Source organism: Procambarus clarkii, chromosome 27 (genome assembly GCF_040958095.1).
Source record: "Procambarus clarkii isolate CNS0578487 chromosome 27, FALCON_Pclarkii_2.0, whole genome shotgun sequence".
In the NCBI taxonomy this organism is placed as follows: Eukaryota; Metazoa; Arthropoda; class Malacostraca; order Decapoda; family Cambaridae; genus Procambarus; species Procambarus clarkii.
Genome location: NC_091176.1, coordinates 2,302,040 through 2,326,340, shown reverse-complemented (window position 1 = coordinate 2,326,340; position 24,301 = coordinate 2,302,040). Strand labels below are relative to the sequence as shown.

Below are 24,301 nucleotides of genomic sequence, written 5' to 3'. Positions count from 1 at the left end.
GGTTGCCCTCAATGGTCTTCTTTCCTCTCTTCCTTCTGGTGTCTTCTCCGCTCTCTATGTCGATGATCTTACCCTTTGTTGTCAGGGTGATGATTCGCCTCTCCTTCAACGCCGGCTTCAACTTGCATTTGATGCCGTGTCGTCTTGGGCCACAGGTCATGGCTTCAAGTTCTCTACTTCTAAGACTTGTGCCATGACTTTTACGCGGAAACGGGTTGTTCTTCGTCCCTCTTTGTCACTTTATGGTCGTCCCCTTGAATACAAAGATTCCGCGAAGCTTTTGGGGTTATTCCTTGACACTCGTTTGTCTTGGTCTCCCCATATCTCTTACCTCCGTGTTGAGTGCTCTAAGGCCCTTACCCTCCTTCGGGTCTTGTCCCATACTTCTTTGGGGGCAGATAGGCGCACTCTCCTTGCTTTACATTCCTCTCTCGTCCTGTCTAAGCTCGATTATGGTTGCCCTGCTTACTCGTCTGCTTCTCCTTCTACTCTTCGCCGTCTTGATGCTTTGCACCATACTGGGTTGCGCCTCAGTTCTGGTGCCTTTCGTTCGACTCCCATCCTTAGCTTGTATGTTGACACTGGCTTCCTGTCTCTCCAGGACCGCCGTGATCGCTACTGTCTTCGCTATCTTGCGCGGTCCTTGCAACATCCTTCCTCTCGCCTCTGTCGTGCTTTAACTTTTACCCCTCCTGCGGTTCCTGTTCCTCTTCACCACCTCCCTCTTTCTGTCCGGTTATCTCGCCTACAGGATTCTCTCTCCGTTCGTATTTCTGATGTTTCTCCTCGTGTTCCTTCTTTGCCCCCGTGGAGGGTCCCTCTTCCGCGGTTTTGTACTTCCTTGACCCGTATCACTAAAGCTTTTACCCCTCCTATGGTTCTAAAACGCCTTTTCCTCGAGCACTTTTCTTCTCACTCCCGCTCCGTTTCTGTCTTCACCGATGGGTCTAAGTCAGCGGACGGTGTTGGCTACTCTGTTGTTTTTCCTGATCGCACTTATATGTGTCGCTTGCCTCCGGAGACTAGCATCTTTACAGCGGAACTTTATGCTATTTTCTGTGCTCTTCGTCTCCTGCTTTCTCGTTGTCAGTCTTCCTTTGTGGTTGTTGTTGACTCTCGTAGTGCCCTCATGGCTCTCGGGTCCTTTAATCCGGTTCATCCAGTAGTTGTCGAGATCCAGCATTGGCTGTTTCTCGTTCACAGTAAATTTAAGTCGGTTGAGTTTTGTTGGGTTCCCAGCCATATTGGTGTGTCTTTAAATGAGCGTGCGGATGCTGCCGCTAAGGAAGCTGTCCGCTCTTGTCCCATCTCTCGTAAAGGCATTCCGTATTCCGACTTTTACCCGGTTATCCATTCCTCAGTCCTTACCCGTTGGCAGGCTTCTTGGTTGTCTGTTACTGGTAACAAGCTACGTACTCTTAAATGTTGTGTTTCCTCGTGGCCGTCCTCCTTCCACCGTAACCGGCGGTGGGAAACGGCTCTGGCGAGGTTGCGTATTGGCCATACTCGCTTAACCCATGGTCACTTGATGGAGTGCCGCCCTGCTCCTTATTGTCCTAGTTGCATTGTCCCTCTTACGGTCGTGCATGTCCTTCTTGAATGTCCTGACTTCCAGGACGAGCGTGTGTCTTGCTTTCCGACCGCCCCTCGCGGTCACCTGTCCCTCGATAGAATTCTTGGTGACTCGGATACTTTTGATATCGTTCGCCTTATGCGTTTTTGTTCTCGTATTGGCATCCTTGGTGATATTTAGCGCCCTCTGATTATTTTGCGTGTTTGATGGTGCTACATAGCCTTCCCGGTTTGGTGCCTTCTTTTGATAATTACTTACTTGTGTAGGAGCTATGTTGATTATGTCAAGCAGACTAATATTGGCATCATTGGTATTCTTTTTGGGAGACGGAATCTTACGGTTTTCGCTGCTTTGTGTATGTCTCCCGATGCTTGGCGCTCGTCCTGGTCACTTCCACAGTTATTCCTTTGTCTCTTCCCCTCAAGGTTTTGAAACTTTACTATTCTCTTGGTCTGTATTGTTATTCCCTTTGTCCCCCTACTTTTTCAGTCGCGCATTCATTCCTCTGCCGCCTGTGTCTTTGTGAGTAAATGGTATACGGTCTGTTCCATTTATCTCCCCCCCCCCCCCCAAATGTCCCGCTTTCTCTCCCTGATCTTATACACCTTTTGGACTCCTTACCAGAACCTGTGCTCCTTTTGGACGATGTTAACTGTCGACATACCCTCTAGGATGATGATCTGACAAACACCCGAGGCCGCCGTCTCGAACCATTTGTCCTCTCTTATTCTGTCTCTTCTGAATACTGGTGAGCCCACTCGTGTTGACTCGCACACTCACACCCTTTCCTGTCTTGATCTTTCTCTCTGTCCTTCTTGTATTTATTTAGAGCTCACTTGGAGGGTTCTTGATGGCCTCCATAAGTGACCATTTCCCCATCATCGTATCCTTTTCTTTCCACCCTCCCTCTCTCCTTCCCTCGGTGGCACTTTGATAAGGCTGACGGGAATCGATTCAACCTCCACGCTACTCTTTCCGACCTGATCTGATCTACTTCTTCCTCGAGCCCTCCTCCTTTTTCATGACACCATATTAGACGCTGCCCTCCGCTCTATTCCTCGCTCTACCTCCCGGGGCACGCGGAAGTGCGTTCTCTGGTGGAATCCAGACTGCTCGGGCTGTCTGCTGTAAGCGTGCAGCCTGGAGAAACACCGACGCCTGATGCTTTTATTATGTTTCGGAGAGGCGAGTGCAGTGGTCCGTAGGGCCATCCATGCGGCTAAGCGTGATAGTTGGAAATTCTATCTCTCCGCCCTTACAGCTGAAACCCCCACCCCCTCTCCCTCAGATCTCGAAGAAAATCCGCAAGTTAGCGGTAAGTTTACTCCAGATATTTCACCTTCGTGGTTCTGTAGTAGCAGACCCGGTATCGGCCACAAATGAGCTGGGTTCACACTTTTCGACTCCTAGCTCCGGTTCTCATCTTCCTCCTAATTTGCTTGTTCGTAAGCCCCTTATTGAATCTCGTCCCTTAGACTTTCGCGCCCGTCTACAGCGCCCCTGTAACGATCCCTTCTCTCTGTCAAAACTACAGTCTTCCCTGACCGTCTGCTGTTTTACAGCGGTGGGTGAAGAAGTCTTCGTGGTGTAGTGGTAAAACACTCGCCTGGCGTTCCACGAGCGCTTTGTCATGGGTTCGTATCCTGGCCGGGGAGGATTTACTTGGCGCAAATCCTTAACTGTAGCCTCTGTTTAACTCAACAGTAAAATGTGTACTTGGTTGTAACAACGATTCTTCGCGGCGGGGATCGTATTCCAGGGACCTGCCCGAAACGCTACGCGTACTAGTGGCTCTACAAGAATGTAACAACTCTTGTATATATCTCAAAAAAAAAACAAAAAAAATTAAGATGACTCGCCAGCTGCTTAATTGCACCTGTCAGGGCTTTCTGAATATTTATAACCATATTTGGGAGGAGGAGCCAGTCCTAGCGGACTGCCTTGAGGTGATGGTTGTTCTTCCTATTCGGAAATTGGATACTCAGGGAACTTTCCCTTAGGGTTTCTTCCCCATTACCCTTATGAGTTGCATTAGCAAACTTTTCGAACATATGGTCAGTGTACTTCTGATGAGGTCCTTAGAACGCTATTGCCACCTCTCCCTTCTCACTTTGGCTTTCACAAATATCACATCACAGCTGATGTTTTAGTTGACATAGAAGGCTATATTCGTACCGCCTTTGCTGCGAAGACCTCCGTTGTTACAGTTCTTTTGTACTTGGAAAAAGGCTTACGACACCACAAGGAGATACAATATTTTGTCTCAACTACACTCGTGTTGTCTTCGTGGCAATCTCCCACTCTTCCTTAAATGCTTCCTCTCTAGCTGTTCACTTAAAGTGAGACTCGATAGCACTTTCTCCGACGAAGGAAGACCCTTGAGGGCAACCAGGAAGACAGAGGTGTTCAGAACACCTTCGGGAAGACCTTCAACAATATGAAGGTGTTCCCCAAGGTAGTGTCCTGAGCACTACTGTTTTCCTGGTTGCCCTCAATAGTCTTCCTTCCCGCCTTCCTTCAGGTAATTTATAGGCCTTCATGTTGACAATCTCACCGACAAGTACAGTTTCTAAATCAAGCAACTGACATATGTGAAGAGAGCTAGTGTCACAATTGATATGTTTATCCTGCCCCCCCCCTCATCCAGGGGAAAGTTGTAGATAAGCTACAATCAGTAGTTACCTTAATTTACCTGATGGCCACTAATACTAGTGGCCTCGACGAGAACAGGAAGCCCGCGGCTTGTCATAGGTCCCCCTCCCTCATTTGCCCTGATGATTTTTTCCAGCTATATTTTAAAACCCAGCAGAGTTTTGGTGTTTACGGCTTCGGCGGGTAGGCAGTTCCATGGATTTACAACCCTATGGGTGAAAAAGCCTCTCCTGCTCTCAGTCCTACATTGTGGCTTGTTGTGCTTGAACCCGTTGCTCTTCGTTCAAAAATTCCAATTCCAATTCAAAACCTTGAATTGATTTGTTCGTGTTACATCTGACCTTTTGAAGAAATTGTCCGGATCAACATTCTCCAAATTTTTCAGTATTTTAAAGGTTTCAGTGAGATCCACCCTGTCATGTCTGGTTTGTAGTGTTGTTAGCCCTGTGGCCCTCAACCGTTCCTGATACATGAGATGACTAAGCTCTAGTATGATTTTTGTTGCCTGGTGTTGCACTTTCTCCAGAGCATCAGTCTGAAGATGCTCTGGAGATGAGGTCTCCATACCTGGATACTCCAGGTGGGGGCGCACCAGAGACTTGTACAATTAAACGACTACTTTCTTTACCGTGAAGATAAAGGTACGCTTGATGTTCCCGGGGTTTGGTTCGCTTTTTTACTGCCTTTTTTTTTTACTCTTGTTGTGCAACTTTTATTGAATGATGGATTCTGACTCCGAGGTCATTTTCTTCATCTATCTGTTGTAAGGTAGTGCTGTTAATTTGGTAGTTGTGACTTGGATTGTTATGTCACACATACGAGGTCTTGCATTTATCGACATTAAAAAGCATTTGTCAGTCATCTGACCATTTGTGGAGTTCATGTAAATCTCTTTGTAAGGTCTCAGTATCACTTCCATGTCCCACTTTACCATAGATCTAAGTGTCATCTGCAAATTTGATGATGTTGTTTGTAATATTCTTATCTATATCACTAATGTGTATGACATGATGTGTATGGGTTGGCCCCAAAATGGACCCCTGTGGCACCTCACTTAGCACATTTGCCCAGTCAGATTCATTCCCATTTAGCACGACCCTTTGTCTTCTATGTTTTAACCATTGTTTTATCCATTCCAGTATTCTCCCATTTATTCCAATGTGCCTGTACTTTCCTTGCCAGTCTCTCATGTGGTACCTTGTCAAAAGCTTTAGCAAAGTCCATATAAGCTACATCTACCAGAAGTCCTTTGTCTGAATAGTCGGTTATCGTTTCCAGAAATGAGCAGGTTAGTAGGACAAGATCTATTTTTAACAAACCCATGTTGGGTTGATTTTACACGATTGTTCTCTGAGATATTGTATGATTCCCTCCCTTAGAATTCTCTCCGTGAGCTTGTAGATGTGTGATGTCAAGCTGATCGGAGGGTAGTTTTCTGCCGAGCTCTTTCTGCCTTTACTACCTACAGTTAGCAAACTGGGGATATTTGACTAAAATTTCTGATATCAGATCATTTTGAATGAAATATTTACACATTGCTGGACCATTTGTTATAGAATTGTCTCTGAATTCACGTATCTTTTCGCACTCCATCACATAGTGATGGAGTGTGTGCGAATAATTTTGTTGACACAGTTTACATTTGGTCAGGTCTACATCAGCAGATAATGAGAATTCCCAGAGATACTTGTAACCGAGTCTAAGCCGAGCAGTAGTAACATCCAGAAGTCTGCCGATTTTATTGGATGAACCATAGATGTGTGGCTCCTCTTGCATGATAGTATGATGATAGATGGAATTACTATTGGTTTAAGGGAAAGGTAATAATAATCTCATTAACATCAGTGGAATTTGCAGGCGTTAGGTACAGAGACTGTGGATAGTTACCTGTAAGATAGTCCTGAACATCAGTACTGGAAGATGGAATATCTTTTGCAAGGGAGGACCCAATGGAGGAGAAGAACCTATTGAACTCAATAGCAGGATATTTAATAATCAATTTATCTAATAAGCAATTTATTTAGCAAGATAAAATATAAATAAATATAAATAAATAAATGTTTATTCAGGTAAAGTACATACATACAAGAGGTTATACAAAAATTGATAGATTTATAGATAGAGCTAGTACATACAATGCCTAAAGCCCCTATTTCGTAAAGCGTTTCGGGCAGGAAGAAACATTAAAGACTAAAACTTAATACTAATTGAGATTAAAGTATAAAATGTGTCGAGAACAAATAAAAATAAATATAAAAAAGGGGGGAACATGGCAGAAAAAGCAGCACAAATACAATTAGGTCGACAAACAGCGTTGTTTAAAAAATAACAGACATGGGTTGACAATATAGGGGTAAGATAGGTTAAAGGGAATTTATTAGGTAGTGCTTATTTATTAATTAGGTAGATATTTAATAAGGTAGGACTGAGGACACCTCCCTGCGAGGTACATACAGTAGTTCGAAGTCTCTTGTTACACTTCTATGCCCCTGGAAAAATACAGATGACTTCCTGTTGGATAAGTAACCCTTGATCCAATAAAGAAGCCGACAACCAGTATTCATTCTTCCAAGTTCACTCAAGATAACGTATCGATTTGCAATATCAAAGGCAGACTTGAGATCCAGGAAGATGGTATATGACTTTTCAGTGTGCAGGGTAAGAAAGGTGGTGATGCAATGATGCACACTCCTTCCATGCATGAGGCCATATATCTGGGGGGATAGCATGGTTCTTATTTTATGGAGGAGATGATTTAGAACTATTCTCTCGAATGAACAAATGAACAAACATTCTTGTTCATTCTCATTCTTGAGAATCAATTGTGATTCTCTCGAATGTTGGAGGAGGTGCGTCAGCTTAAAGAACAACGAGAAGTAACGAAGGAGGAGACCAGCAGTAAAGGGACCTCGTCTTGGAGAGTTGTGAAAGACAGGGGCCTTAAGAAGACTTTGATAAAGCCGCCTTCAAACGCCATAGCAACTTCTAATTCATTTGACGTTTTGGAGGACGAGTGCTGTGGAGAGACTGTGGATCGCGCAAAAGGGAAAGCAACGAAGAGAAAGGAAGCGCAGGCCCCTCAGAAAGTAAAGGAAGTACCTAAGCAAACATTAGTTGTGGGAGATTCCCAGATAAGGTATTTGGATAGAACGTTTTGTGCTAGAGATAGGGGGAACAGGTTAAGGGTTTGCTATCCCGGAGCTGGCATTGGTGATATTATAAACAACATGAATGATATTATGGCTGGTAATGGGAACAATCCCATTATTTGCATTAGCGTGGGAGGAAATGATGTTGGTCGAGTTAGGAGTGAGGAACTGATTCAGAGGTATAAAACAGCCATAGAGTTAGTTAGGAGCAAGGGAGGAATCCCGATCATATGTGGCATTCTTCCAAGAAAGGGAGTGGGAAATGAATGGATATCGAGGGCACTTGGTGTCAATTGCCGACTGGAAAGATATTGCAAATCAAATGCAATATCTTTCATAGACAACTGGGAACACTTCTATGGAAGAAATGAAATGTATGCTCGTGATGGGGTGCATCTATCGAGAGCTGGGGTTGTTGCTGTTGCGAACTCGTTAGAAGAAGTGGTTAGAGGTGTTTGTTTGGGTTTAAACTGTTAGTAGATAGAGGTATGGGAATTGATTTGGAGGAAGGAGGTAATAAAAGTATGTGTTTGTGGGAGAAAGGAATTGGCAAAACGATCAGGGAAAGAGAAGGTCCGCAAAATAACAATTCACTTAGGGTATATTACACTAACAGTAGAAGTCTAAGAAATAAAATTAACGAATTAAATGCTCTTGTCTGCACAGAAAAAATAGATATTATTGCACTTACCGAAACGTGGATGAATGTAGAAAATAGAGAACTATTAGCTGAATATCAAATATATGGATTTAAACTATTTCACACAGATAGATATATTAGACGAGGAGGTGGAGTAGCCATATATGTTAGGGACAATTTGAAATGTAGTCTCAAAGAGGGAATCAAAACAGAGCCACACACAGAAACTATTTGGATTGAATTAAACGAAAAAGCTAATAATATTATAATAGGAGTAATATATAGGCCACCAAATTTAGACAGAATGGAAGCAAAGCATCTATGGGATGAAATATCTAGAGCATCTAGATCTAACAGTATTTATGTCATGGGTGACTTTAATTTTAGCGGAATAAACTGGTTGAACAAAACAGGGAATAGTGAAGCAGAAGATTTTCTAGAATTAATTGACGATTGCTTTCTTACGCAACACATTAAGGAACCAACACGGGAAAATAATATTTTAGATTTAGTGTTAACTAACAGGGAAACGCAAATTAATGACATCGAAATAGGGAGTGAGCTAGGGAGCAGTGATCACAAAGAAATCAGATTTAGCATAGAATGGAATAGACCAGGAGGAGAAAATTCTGTTAAAGTGCCAGATTTTCGAAAAGCTGATTTTAATAGCCTAAGAAATTTTTTGGGTCAAATTGATTGGAAAGTCTTGGGTATGGGGTGTGGGCCGGTCTTGGAGCGAGACATGAACCCAGCGATAGGTGACTTAAATGGGGATTTCGATGTGGATTCAATATATAACTTATTTAAGAATATTCTAAACAAAGCACAGGAACGTAGTATACCATACAAATTGAATAGATCGAATACTAATGACCCAAAGTGGATAACAAAGAATTTGAAGAACCTTATAGGTAAAAAGAGAGCTTGGTACAAAAGGATTAAAAATGGGGAGGTCACTTTAGAACAGGAATTCGTACAACTGGTTAGAAATGTTAAAAAAGAGATAAGGAAAGCAAAAAGAAACTATGAAGTTCGCATAGCAGGGCAAGCAAAGACAAATCCTAAAGGGTTTTTTCAGTTATATCGTACTAAGACTAGGGAAAGGATAGGTCCATTAAAAACTGAGACAGGTCAAATAACAGATAGTGATGAAGAGATGAGTAGTATTTTTAATAAATATTTTGTATCTGTATTTACTAAAGAGGAACTTAACAATATGCCTTCAGCCGAACAAGTCTATGTGGGTGGGGACGAGGACAGGTTGACGAGTTTAGCAGTTACCAGGGAGGATGTTCTTAAACAAATAGTAAAACTCAAACCAAACAAATCCCCAGGGCCGGATGAAGTGTTTGCCAGGGTGCTTAAAGAATGCAAAGAGGAGCTTTGTGACCCACTGTCAACCATATTTAATAAATCAATAGAGTCAGGCAGAGTGCCAGAGTTTTGGAAAGTTGCTAATGTGATACCAGTTTTTAAGAAAGGAGATAGATCACTTGCGTCTAACTATCGACCAATTAGCCTAACGTCTATTGTGGGAAAGTTACTCGAATCTATAATAGCAAATAAAATTCGTCTTCATCTTGAAAAACATAAATTAATAATTGAGTCGCAACATGGTTTTATAAATGGCCGTTCATGTTTAACAAATTTGTTATCTTTTTATTCTAGCATTGTTGAGGCAGTTGATAGTGGTAAGGATTGCGATGTTGTATACCTTGACTTTAGCAAAGCTTTTGATACAGTGCCACATGAAAGACTGATTAAAAAGATAGAGTCTCATGGTATTGGGGGTGCTATATTAAGCTGGATTAGGGCATGGCTATACCAAAGGAAACAGAGAGTTAGTATAAATGGAATCAAGTCAGAGTGGGAAAATGTTGTAAGTGGAGTGCCTCAAGGCTCTGTCCTGGGACCTCTGTTGTTTATAATATATATAAATGATTTAGATTCAGGTTTGAGTAGCAACATTTGCAAATTTGCCGATGATACGAAAATCGGTAGGGAAATTAATTCGGAGGAGGACTCACTATCACTTCAAGTTGATCTAGATAGGGTTTTGAAATGGTCAAAGGATTGGCAGATGCAGTTTAATGCTGATAAATGTAAAGTTCTGAGGTTAGGTAATGATGATAGAGTTACAAGATACGAGCTAGATGGTGTTGTGATTGCGAAGTCGGATTGCGAAAGGGATCTGGGAGTTATGATTAGTAAGAATTTAAAACAAAAGGATCAATGCATAAATGTTCGTAATAAGGCAAATCGGACACTTGGATTTATTAATCGCAGCGTTAGTAACAAGACACCTGGTGTGGTTCTCAAGCTATATCTTGCTCTAGTTAGGCCCCATTTAGATTATGCAGTTCAGTTTTGGTCGCCATATTATAGAATGGATATAAATTCACTTGAACGTGTCCAGCGTAGGATGACTAAGTTAATTCCCCAAATTAGAAATCTTTCATATGAAGAAAGATTAACAAAGCTTAAGTTGCATTCACTGGAAAGGCGAAGAGTTAGGGGTGACATGATAGAGGTTTACAAGTGGATGAATGGACATAACCGGGGGGATATTAATAGGGTATTAAAAGTATCAACACAGGACAGAACACGAAACAATGGGTATAAATTGGATAAGTTTAGATTTAGGAAAGACTTGGGTAAATACTGGTTCAGTAACAGGGTTGTTGATTTGTGGAACCAATTGCCGCGTAACATTGTGGAGGTGGGGTCCCTCGATTGTTTCAAGCACGGGTTGGACAAGTATATGAGTGGGATTGGGTGGTTATAGAATAGGAGCTGCCTCGTATGGGCCAATAGGCCTTCTGCAGTTACCTTTGTTCTTATGTTCTTATGTTTTGCAAATGCAGTTCGTAAGGGAAATTGGGGGGAAAACATTCTCTTGACATGGCTTGGGAATTGGAATGATTATACTGTTGGTCCAAGAGTTTTAGTTAGTTTAGTTCATTTATTATGCACCCCATACCCAGGAGATAGGAAGTTCCCAGTAACATAGCTCATATTATACAGCTCAAGCGGGAGATTCCCTGGTACTAAAGGGAGCAGACGCAATATGTCATAAGTGATGCCATCCTCACCGGGGGATGTGGGCTGCATTTGAATTGATTTCACGATTCTCATTATATTAAGGCTCCCTTTTTGTGTATTATGTAAACATTGCCCCTTCCTTCCTACGAAGGCAAAGGACGGCGTCTTTGTGAACAAAATATAGACTTTTACATCACATTTTTTTACGAATCCACATGAATTACGTAAAAAAATAGATTAAGACTGTAAAAAGTGTATGAAAGTAAGATATGAGGGGCGTAGTGTAGCAGCAAGACGTGGAGCAGCAGCCGGGCGAGGAAGGAAGGGTGAGCAGTACTGGGGACATGGCGAGCCTCCGACACGGTAGCCGCTTCTCCCTCAACCTCCAGGTATGTTTTATAGACAGACAGGCAGTTATCTAGGGAAAGCGCCAAGCCATTACGACTATAGCACTGGGAAGGGATCAGGATAAAGATGTGGGATGGAACGGATGGAAGGAAGGACTTGGACGATCGGGGTTCAGTCCCCGACCTGCATGAAAGGAGACCGTCGCTTTACCATCCACCTCAAGTGGTTGGATAGCTTTATGGCCAACTTTCACAAGCTTTACCAGTTTTTGTAATACAGTGTTAATACACTGTCAGTTACAGATAATTGTTGTTGATTATAATACATAATAAGGCTTTTTCATAAAATTACAAACTGCTTCAGAAAAGGACAAAGTGGTATGTTTATTTTGTAGACCAATATTGTCATAATGTCTGGTCTTCTGTATGAAAATAAATTAAATCATACCTTTGGCTGAAAATTTATTTAAATTACAACTTTCTTCATTTGGCCAATCTGGAAAAGCATTGTTATTTGTTATTCAAATAGGCAATCGACTATTTAGGTAACATATACCTAAATCTAGGCTAATGCGGCTAATGTAATTTCAAATAAGCCAGCTGGGTCCAAAGGAATACATCGAGTTAGATATTGTTATAAATAATGTTTTGAGAGGGAAAGTATTATACCAGCTCACTTAAATATTATGGTTTGTACTCCATTGTCAATATTGTTCTGGAAGAACTTGTTTTCCCATGATCAGTAAAGATTCAACTCTACTGTTAATTATTACTTGTCTACTGTTACTGTTACTGTTGTCTACTGTTAAAACTGTTAATACATTCTGTATTAACAGTATTAAACATATTTGGTTAATATTAACATAATAGCTAGATCAGCTCTAAAATATTGATTGGTTAATAACCAAACCACATTTGAAAGCATTAAATTCTGTTTATGTATTAACTGTACATACATAGTTATATTTGGTTTGATTAAGTCAGAGTTGTTCCATAGGACCATCAATCAGCAGTCAATTTGTTTTTTACAGAGAGCTGCACGGTGGCTGAGTGATTCAGCATCCAATTTTGGGGAGAGTAGATTGATTAACCTGCTACGACAGCGTTTTCCTCAAGCATCAGCTGTTGAGGTTCAGGATATCTCTGGTAGGTCTTTAAAAATGCATTCAGTATTAAAGGCAAATTTTATTTTTCTAATGTATGCTTCCAAGTTTGTGTATGTATGGAATATATCTCATAACCATAGAGCATGGAATATATATTTTGTATTAAAATTTCAGAGTAAAAGGCAAGAGCTCCTATTGGCATATGGTAATAGGTATAAATTACAGTATGTCATCTATGAGAATTAGGATCAGTAAAAGCAGACATTAAACGTAAGAACGTAAGATTAACCCTTAAACTGCTCAGCATAAGGGGGTATAATTAAAAAAATATTTGAATTATGTCAAAATTACTTAAAAATGTTAAATAAATCTCCAACTTATTGGCTTCAGCATCATGAAACTTTCATCAAAATATTTTCAGAAATTGATTTTAGACGAATATTTAAACAAAAAGAGAACGTTTTGTTCATAAGGAGAAATGCTCCTTTTTACTGCAACTGATGGATAATGCAGTAATAAAGAGATGCAAGCACCTGTCCGACGCACAACAAAGAAGAATAGTAGTAAGAAGTGTCCACAAAGTGAATGTACAGCTGATGCCTTTATAGCATTGGTGAGTAATGCATAATATCACAAATAATAATGAGTAAGTATGTTATTATGCTCTATTTTGTTATATATCATATAAATACATTGCCCAATGTTATTATCAGTTACTTTCAACAATGTCCAAAAAATATTTTTTTAGGGGATTTCTTTTTTACATTTTAGGTTTTTTCCTCCTTTGTTTATTATTTGAATTTGTTGTAACGTATACATTCTGGAGAATGCATACTCCTACCTAACTATGTGAAGACAGAATTAAATTGGTCATCAAATAAATCAGTCACAACTCTCGGAACTTGGGACTTTGAATTTGTTTTGGCTGATTTTTTCACAGATTTCAAACTCTATTTTCTTTGTTTCCTAAAGTTTTTTGATGATTAGGGACCAAATTAGGGCTTTTTTTTACATATATAAAGTATACCCTAAACATATCCCCAAAATCATTATAATTATTATAATTATCCCTATATTTTGTTTTTTTGGGGGTTATATTTTCTTGACTTCATTTCAACACACATTGACCTACGACTTTCACATATTTGAGTACAAATGCCAAACAATGTTTATTACAACATACAAGTAAATTCATGAATTAGAACTGCCTTATTCATTGTCAATAATTTCAACTTCAATTATATCTATTAACTAGAATTTCAACTTCAGTATCCAAAAATCTAGTTTCTGACCGATTCTCACCATTTTTACATATAGTGCTCACAGCTGTCTGTTCTACAATCCCTATTGAATTGATTTTTCATAAACTAAACGTTTGGAGTTATGCATTTTTGTTGTCTAAATTTGCGCAAATTTCAAATGATATATTGACCAATTTTTTTTACAGTAAACTACAGTATACTGAAAATCTATATTCTAAATACAGTATATGAAAATGAAGATCATATGCTATTCTGAGAGCATAATAACACCAAATGAACAGTTGATGGTTTTATATATTTTTGCAGCCGATTTCAAAATCTGAAGTTTTCAATGTTCAATTTTATAATTATTTTTTATTTTCTTGTTTTTCAAGTTACACTGGTGTCATTTAGACAAAGTTGGAGCATTTGCCTAGTAGATTATGCACAAAACATTTGAAAGGGTTTCAGAAAATTTGAAAAACTGAGCTCAATGTCACACATCATTTGACATTTTGCACAGTTTAAGGCTTAAAAGAAACTCCAGATTACCTATTGGCCCATATGAGGCAGCTTTTATTTATATTCCCCCCAAACTCATTTATATACATGTTTACCTATGCTTGAAACAATCCAGTGATCCCATATCTGTTATGTTATACATTAATTTGTTCCATAAATCAACAAGCCTGTTGCTTACCTAGTATCTACAGAGATCTTTCCTGAATCTAAGCTTTTCCAATTTATATCCATGGTTTCGAGTCCCTTTTTTGTGATGCCATATTTATCACCTTGTTTATAGTCTTTTTGTTATACCCTTTTATCCATTTATTTACAGTGGAACCTCTTTTGACGAATGCCCCTCTTTACAAATTGTTCTGTTTTTGAGCTCAGTTTCTTCATAAAATTTTACTTGGTACTGTATTCGAGGTTTGGCTCACTTTTCGAGTTTGTTGATGCACGTTGGGCCGACGAGTACGTGGATCTGCTGAGTGCTGGCAAGCCGCGCCTCAGTTTACTAGTGTAGACCAGACCACACACTAGAAGGTAAAGGGACGACGAAGTTTCGGTCCATCCTGGACCATTCTCAAGTCAATTGTGAGAATGGTCTCACAATCGACTTGAGAATGGTCCAGGATGGACTGAAACGTCGTCGTCCCTTCACCTTCTAGTGTGTGGTCTGGTCAATATTCTTCAGCCACGTTATTGTAACTCATCGCTTTACCAGTGTATCCCACCTAGTGACGATTTTGCATCAATTCTTTATGAAGAATTTCATTGTTTTTCTGCTTTTTTGGTTTCTGAACATAAAAGTTCTTATTATATATCATGCCATGGGTCCCAAGAAAGTCAGTGGTAATGTTAACCTAACAAAATTGTTGTGAGGATGATGATAGAGGAGAAACAAGAGATGTAATGTCTCACTACAGATAAGTGTTAATTAAAATGTAGGGGAAAAACAAATGTCTATAGACAGATTTGACAGATTTGTATCTGTATCTAGAGACAGATACAAGCAGACAGATCTGTTTGTAAGACAAGCAGGCGGTGAGCCACAACCAGGTCCTAGGGGACATGTGTTTTGCCTGCAAAACACATGAGAGAGAGTACCCTAGAAATGTCATACCTGCCTGATATAATGGAAGGGAACTTCCCTTTTAAACACTAACACCTCTCCTCCTCCCCTCATCCTCACCGTCTTCCATACCCCAACAAGAGTCCTCAATAAAGGTAAGATATAGAGTAGTACAAAATATGAGTAGTATTCTGTATAAAGTGTATTTTTAAGTTAATATTTTTGTATGTGGAACAGATTAATTCAATTTACATTATTTCTTTGGGAAAATTTGTTTTGGTTTTAAAATTTTGAGTTGACGAACTGTTTCTGGGAAATGATTAAATTCATAAACGAAGGTACCACTGTACTTCAATCATGTCACCCCATTATAGTGTAATGAATAAAAATGGCAGATGTTGCATAATGTTCTTTGGAGATGGGTGAACAGATTTACTTTTTACAAATTTAATATTGGTTAATATTAAATTATTAATATTAATAGGTTAGGATATGACTGCAAATTTCTATTTTGATACTGTAATTATATTTAATTCTCTTTCACTTAATCACAGGTGGCTGTGGATCTATGTATGAAGTATGGGTAGAAGCACCTGATTTTAAAGGACTCTCTAGGGTCAAACAGCATAAACTGATAACTGAGGTAGGTTTTGAAAATATTTTCATTATGTCCTGGACACCACATAAATCACATGCACAAGTGACCGAAGTAGGCTTTAAACACTTGAGGCTATGTTCATTTGAGATCTGATGCCAGTAATTAACATTTAAATAAATACACAGAGTAATCACACATTAGTGTGATTACTTATTATGAATTAATTTAGGCATTAGAATTAATTTCTCATTAGGCATTAATGAGAAAATCTGTAGAAGCCGTGATGAGGGCTCAAACCTGTGTATTGGGTATTCTCATGCACACGCCCTAGCGACTAGACCACAACATGGCATAAGGATTGCAACCTGGAGTTCTACTGAACACACAAGGATTTCCTGAGGCTTCTACTGAAGCTGGAACAGGATTTTCACACAAGTCTCTCATGCACTCTGGCTGTCATCTAAGAATGTTCTACCTCTCACGCTCCTCTTTCAACACACAGAGAGTAATCGCACCAATGTGACTGCATCAATGAGAAAATCTGTATGAGCCTACGGATTTTCTCAATTATTATTGAGAAATTTCTTTCGATTATTTTCTTCCAAAGAACAGAAAATATACAGTATATATGTCATACCTAATAGCCAGCCAATTTGCCTAACAGGCAGAACGATTTTTGTTATTTTCAAATATTTTTCAAATTGGTTTATTTTAATTAATATTATTATATTACTTAAGAACATGAATTACTGATTTAGTTTTGTTAGGTTAGGATAAGGTAGGTTAGGTTGGGTTTGATAAAATTTGTATCTTAGTTTTAACTCAAATTAAACAAAAGTAAAATCATATATAATACAATGGAAAGCTCTCTCATTCCATAAGTAAAAAATTAGAAAAATGTATAATTTCAACAAAACTATTAGGTACAGTATACAATACATACATTATATATATACTCTGTGTGTATAATTACCTAAGTGTAGTTACGGGATGAGAGCTACGCTCATGGTGTCCCCGTCTACCCAGCACTCTTTGTCATATAACACTTTGAAACTACTGACGGTTTTGGCCTCCACCACCACCTCACTTAACTTGTTCCAACCGTCTACCACTCTATTTGTGATAGTGAATTTTCTTACATTTCTTCGGCAGTCTATGACCTCTTGTTCTTGAAGTTCCAGATCTCAGGAAATCTTCCCTATCAATTTTATCAATTCCTGTTACTATTTTGTACGTAGTGATCATATCACCTCTTTTTCTTCTGTCTTCTAGTTTTGGCATATTTAATGCCTCTAACTTCTCCTCGTAGCTCTTGCCCTTCAGATCTGGGAGCCACTTAGTAGCATGTCTTTGCACCTTCTCCAGTTTATTGATGTGCTTCTTAAGATATGGGCACCACACAACCGCTGCATATTCTAGTTTTGGCTTAACAAAAGTCGTGAATAATTTCTCTAGTATTTCGCCATCCATGTATTTAAAAGCAATTCTGAAGTTAGAAAGAGTAGCATAGGCTCCTCGCATATCATTCTTTAAGTAGTCCTCAGGTGATAGATTTCTATCTAGATCCATTCCTAGATCTCTTTCTTTATCAGAATTCTTTAAAGATTTCTCACATAATATGTAGGTTGTGTGGGGTCTATGTTCTCCTATTCCACACTCCATAACATGGCATTTATTCACATTAAATTCCATTTGCCAAGTGGTGTTCCATATACTTATTTCGTCCAGGTCTTCTTGAAGGGCATGACAATCATCTAAGTTTCTTATCCTTCCTATTATCTTAGCATCATCAGCAAACATTTTCATATAATTCTGTATTCCATCTGGTAGATCATTTATGTAGATAATGAACATCACCGGTGCAAGAACTGAACCCTGTGGTACTCCACTTGTGACATTTCTCCAGTCCGATACATGCCTCTGATAACTACCCTCATTTTTCTATCAGTCAGAAAATTTTTCATCCATGTTAGAAGCTCACCTGCCACCCCTCCTATATTTTTTAGTTTCCAGAACAACCTCTGATGTGGAACTGTGACGAAAGCCTTTTTTAGGTCCAGATAGATGCAGTCAACTCAACCATCTCTTTCCTGTAAAATCTCTGTGGCTCGATCATAGAAACTGAGTAAATTCGATACACAGGATCTTCCAGATCGAAAACCATACTCTGATATTATATAATTTCTCTGCAGGTGTTCTACCCATTTAGTTTTTATTATTTTTCCAATATTTTGACTATTACACTTGTCAGTTTTACAGGTCTATAATTGAGGGGTCTATAATTGGCTTTGGCGTCTGTTCTGGTTCCTTCGGGGTCCCCCCCTTCCACTTCTCTTGCGATCGCTGGGTTCGGCCTCGGGGAGCCTTGTGTTGATTGCTGCGTCACCGAATTCCTCTTTGGGTTTTTTGGGGCTCAGTGCCTTGGCACCAGCCTGAACCCTTGTTCAATGTGTTCACGAATGCATCATCTTTCAGCTGGGGTTTTGTGACCAGTGCTCACCAGGCTGGTCAGGGACAGTAGGGTCCGTCCTTCTGTCGAGCTTACAGCACGGTGCAAGAGTTTGCAGCGGTTTGGCTGACGCTTTGGAGGATTTGGGTCCCGGGGTCGAGGATCCAGCTCAATTCGGACTGTTCTCCAGTGGTTCATTGCCTGAACTGCAGGGGTTCTCTTCGGTCCTTGCCTCTTTGGGGCTGGTCGCTTCGAGTGACTTGTCTGTTGGATTCTTTAGAGTTCATGTCCCAGGGGTGTCCATCGTCTTGGCAGACGACCTGTCCCGGTTCATTTTCCCCTGTCCAAGGAATGGACGGTCGATGCTAACTCCTCCTGTTGACTCTGCCAGACATACGGGTGCCCGAAGGTGGACCTCTTCGCGTCGGTTTGATCTCGGTGTCTCCTGATATGTATATGGTGCCATTCCTCGACTGAGTTCGTCGAGGTAGACGCCTTTCTGCAGGACTGGTCAAGGTGGGGTTACTTGTACCTCTTACCCTCGGTCCAGCTGTTGCTTTGGATCCTGGCTCACTTACCAGGACTTACTTTGGAGACTTACCAGGAAAGAGTAGTCCTGTTGGCCCCTTGGTGGTCGACCCAGCCTTGGTTTCAGATGCTGCTTTCTAAGTGTCCGAACCCGTGATGTTCTCTGCGGCTCCGCGTCCTTTAGCAGATCGGTCTGGTCAGGTACCTGGCTGGTTCGGTCTTCTCTTCTGCTCTTCGTGTTTGGTCTTTTTGACGCGGGCCTATTACCATTTGTATTGTGATCAGGTGGCTTCGTTGATGGTATCCCACCTGCGAGCTTCATCTCAGTGACTGTCGGAAAACCCGACACCATTTACTAATATTAAATACAATAGGCAGATAATATTGCTGCTGTTATATACACAAGTTAACCCATAGAAAATGTAGCCTGTAGTGGAATTTTCCATCACTAGAAAATGGGATATCATTGCCACATAGTGCTATAAATTCACCAGCTATTCTGTTGGGAATTATTCTTAAATACATTAGTCTTTGGATTTTTAATATCATAAAAACATCTCACTTGAATTAACTTAATTATCAGTACCAAAATAGAGTAAATGTGACCCTTCTACCACATATTGACATCTGGAAAAAGAGAGCCAGGCATCAGTGGTAGGAAGGTCATCCATTGTTGAAAAAGACCGAGTCGTTGAAGCAAATTCCGCTCCTATAATTCTCTTGAACGAAGTGTTATGGAGATCAAATTAGTGCTTCTATCATCAACAACACGTTGTCAACAACCGCAAGGGAAGTATCTTTCCGGAATCTTATCCAAGTCATTATTGGCAAGTAATGTTAGCTAGATGTGATTAATTCCGGTTAGGACACGAATGAACGACTCAAACCAGGTAATTAAGCCTTGGTCCTTATCTAATAATATATAAATGTTTCATCTGATATAGCTGTCAGATATTAGGATTCCGGCTTTACAGCTAGTGCCTTTGACAGGAACAAGAAGAGGAAGTAAGATTAATCTTGGACCATCAGTTACTTGGGTGGTGGATGCTAGACTCACACAGAGGATTATTTTATGTCTACATCCTAGTTATACCTGGTGGACTAGGCCTACCATACAATAAGAAAAAGCACCTCCAAAATTTATTTACTAATATATGTAGTTTAATACTGTAGTTTGATTGGCTGCATATATATATAAATTTAATATAAACCCCCCCTAATGTGTAAGGATCGATTTGTGAGATTATTGCAGAAATTCAATCCACTAAACATCATTTAAATTGCTATCGAAATATATAAATTAACGTAATATAAATTCTATATAAATTCATATAAATTGAATAAATATAAATCTCACAGGTCGGTTCCCACAGCGACAGTATGTATGAAGTTTCCTGGCGTTCTTTCTGCCATTTTCTCTCTCTTTGTAGGTTGTCTTCTGTTTCTGATCTGGTTGTCTTGTCCTTTCTTTCTTGGCTTTTTTTTAGAACCGTCATTTGATCCCAAATACTGTCGCCTAGTATTATGTGGAGCTGGCGGAGCCACCCCTGCTTGCATTTGGGGTGGATGTCACTTCGGCCCAGTTTTGTAAGTTATTGTGCTTTGTTTCACCTCCAGCTTGCTCATACGCTGCCAGAGCCATCCTTGTCCTTGGTCAGGGCGCTCTCTTTTCTGTCTTCTCTTTGATTCGTGATAGCCCCTTTGGTTCAAGATTTTTTCCTAAGGCTCTCTTTCTGTTGGCATTGGCCTCTGGGGGTCGGGTTGGTGAGCTTCTTGCTCTCCTCCGGCACAAGGGTTTCTGCTCTTTCGGTCCTGGTGGTGGGTTTGTTCGGTTGCAGCCTTCTCCTTCTTTTCTGGCGAAGAACGAGACAGCCGTTTTCCAGAGAGGGTCCTTGGGTCATTGATGCTTGGTTAGTCATGCTGGGGGTGCATCATGTGTTGTGTCTGGTTGCGGCTCTTCGCCGTTACTTGCGCGCCTCGGCTTCTGTGGCCGGGGATGCAATTTGGGTTGATTGGATTTCCCTCGTTCCCTGTTCCAGGGCTCAGGTCATCTGCAGGGTCATTAAGTTTAGCCAGCCTGCGGTCTATCCTCGCGCCCACGACATTGGTAAGTTTGCTGCTTTGACTTCTGTCTTCGGCAATATGATCTGGGCTGACATTCAGGTGCGGGGATTTTGGAGGTCGATCAGAATCCTGGCCGTGCATTATCTATTCTTTGTTCCTGATCCTAGTCGTCCATGTGTGGAGGTTGGAGCCAGTTGTCTCGACTTTGAGTTGAGGACCGAGTGGTGTCCGCCTCCCGGGTAAGTCCCTAATTCCTTCTCTTTGGTGATGTAGCTCCAGGGAGCTGTAGGAGCTCGCCACAGAAAACCAGCGTTGAATGTAATGAAATGACATTTTCTGGGTACAGTATAAATACCAAGCACTAAAAACTAGCTCTAGTCTCTCATATTAATTTCATCTGTTGTGGAAATATAAATGATTTAACATAGAGCCTAGTTAAATGATATTTAAACTTTCCTGCAACTAATGATGTTACTGTACATTTGCAGACCTTGAAAGCTGAAATAAAGGACATGCACGGGCTACGTATCTCAACATCAGTCTCCACTGAAACTTGATGATATCATAAAATCTTCTCAGCAGTTGCTTTGGTAGCAACTATGTTAGGTGATAATTTACGGCTAAACTGATTGATATTTGACAAGTAATGACATTAAAATAATGTATTTATAATAGCTCATGGAAGTACTGTACTGTACAATTAAAAAGGATATTTAATTAGTTTATTTTTCATTAATTTCCAATAATTCTTATTAGAACTAGTCTGAATGTTTATCACATAAATTGAATTGCTCTATGGGATTGATTTGATATTCAGGTGCAGGTCAGTGTCTTCGGTATGGTAAAAACACCTGGTTGTAGTGTCTCAAGGTGTTTGGGAGTGTATGTCACTAGACAACATTTTGTTATTGTACATAATTAAAGCTTCAAAAAAGAATATGTATGTGTATATATAGATACTATATCCCCGAAGGATTGCTATATTGTACTGAAACATTATTACAAATACAAGGTTGCTCGTGCTAAAGTTGTGAATAAGATTTGGCTAGTTCAGTACTTTACTCTTCTGTTACAAAAGTTAACGATTTTAACTGTAATAGAAATAATCTTTGATCTGATTCCCATAGTTTTTGTTATGTATAGGATCATTGCAGTTAGAATAATTTCAAATTTGTTGTAAGTTCCATTGTTCCGTATTTTATTTTCCTTTGACTTATTTTCGCATCATGAGCTGCTTGTGATTTACCCATTACATGCTCATTGGCTTTTCTTTTATTTGTACAGTATTACAGTATATTATCTGTGAGATTTTTTTTTAGTATGATTGCTCTTTATATTTTGTATACAAGAATAAACCAAACCTTGTACAGTATAATATGCCATTTTTTTACGTACTGAATGCTAAGTACTGCAAATATATAAACATTTGAAAATCTAGTATTTATTTAACCCCTTTTGGCTGTTTTGAACAGTGGTTATTGTCATCACCAATGGTGTTTATGTGTGTGTGTGTGCACTCATTCATGCATGTGTCTGTGTTAACTAAATCTTATTAGCATGAATCTATTAATTCGGGATGGATCTACAGTACAGTATTTAAATCTTGATAGCTATAATTATCCCTCGTACATGTGTACTAAATGTGTTTATAGAACACCAGTTTTATAAACCAGTTTAAGTAGACTTTACCAAATTCGCTGAATATGCCTTCTTTGGTTTGTGTTGATATTTGTACGCCACGGCCAGTATTTACTATGCAATATTGTCATTGCTACAACCATGTGTGTTAACCTGAAACTTGTGAATGTAACTTTTTACTTTAATTTAGAATTGCCCAATTCAAAGCTTGTTAGGCACCATCATTACATCTCAAATGAACAAAGTGTAGTGTAGTGTAATGTAGTGTTATTACATCTCAAAGATTTACATGGTTATTTATGAGAAATCATTTAGTCTAAACTTTAGGAAATATGGGCAAAGTTTGCCAGGGGATTATCTACTCGGTTGTTTTACCTGTAATATTTTTCAACACAATTTCAGAGATGTTTTCTTCCTGCTTTATTTCAGTTATTTTCAATACAGCTTACCTTACTCAGGCTTAAGTGACAGAGGAGCCAGATGCTCCTTGAAATATATTCAAGTATAATTATCAAATAATTTACTGTAATAGCAAATAATTATTTGCACACTGCGTGACAGTTTAAAAAAATCAAGAATTTAGAAATAAGATTTCACAGATGTTCAAGAAATATGTTAACATTTCACTGAAGATTATCTGCTACCAGAACTTTTAGCCAATTATTATGTTTCCCAACCAATACCGGATAGATGTTACATGTATGATAAGCAAATAAAATTTCCATTAAACTGGACAAAAATTAATGATATAATTATAATTTAATGTTATAATACTGTAATTATAATTAAATATAATTATAATTAGTCTTAAGATATGCTCAAAATGCTTTATGAACTAGTGGTAGTGGCTTCTATAAATATGCACCTTTAAGCAACACATAAGCAACCACTGTATGTTGCTCTGTATATTTTTTAATAAAAAGTATTATTTTTAGTATTATTATAATTCTTTACTTAAATATTAATTAGAGTGTTCCATATATTTGCTGGGTTCCTTTTACATAAATTTACGTGAGAGCCACGATCCCTAGTAACCATCCAGTGAGATGGAAATATTAGATGAACCTATAGCTCGTTTTTTTAATTTACACTTTGTAATCCTCCACATTGAATAGGGTAGCAGCACATTACTGTGTATACTTAAGCGTGTTAATAAAAAATCTCTACGACATATATATATATATATATATGTCGTATCTAGTAGCCAGAACGCACTTCTCAGCCTACTATGCAAGGCCCGATTTGCCTAATAAGCCAAGTTTTCATGAATTAATTGTTTTTCGAGAACCTAACCTACCTAACCTAACCTAACCTAACTTTTTCAGCTACCTAACCTAACCTAACCTATAAAGATAGGTTAGGTTAGGTTAGGTAGGGTTGGTTAGGTTCGGTCATATATCTACATTAATTTTAACTTGAATAAAAAAAATTGACCTCAAACATAATGAAATGGGTAGCTTTATCATTTCATAAGATAAAAATTAGAGAAAATATAATAATTCAGGAAAACTTGGCTTATTAGGCAAATCGGGTCTTGCATAGTAGGCCAAAAAGTGCGTTCTGGCTACTAGGTACGACATATATATATATATATATGTCGTACCTAGTAGCCAGAACGCACTTATCAGCCTACAATGCAAGGCTCGATTTGCCTAATAAGCCAAGTTTTCATGAATTAATATGTTTTCTCTAGTTTTT

At 39.3% G+C, this 24,301-nt stretch overlaps 1 protein-coding gene across 1 annotated transcript; it reads left to right on the top strand.

Moving 5' to 3' along the window:
- Positions 1–11,124: 11,124 nt before the first annotated feature.
- Positions 11,125–22,398, top strand: LOC123762716 (bolA-like protein 3). Its single transcript, XM_045749426.2, has 4 exons — positions 11,125–11,445; positions 12,435–12,549; positions 15,881–15,969; positions 21,454–22,398. Exons 1-4 carry the CDS (start codon positions 11,401–11,403, stop codon positions 21,520–21,522), a joined length of 318 nt encoding a protein of 105 aa, XP_045605382.1. The 5' UTR covers positions 11,125–11,400; the 3' UTR covers positions 21,523–22,398.
- The last annotated feature ends 1,903 nt before the right edge of the window (positions 22,399–24,301 follow it).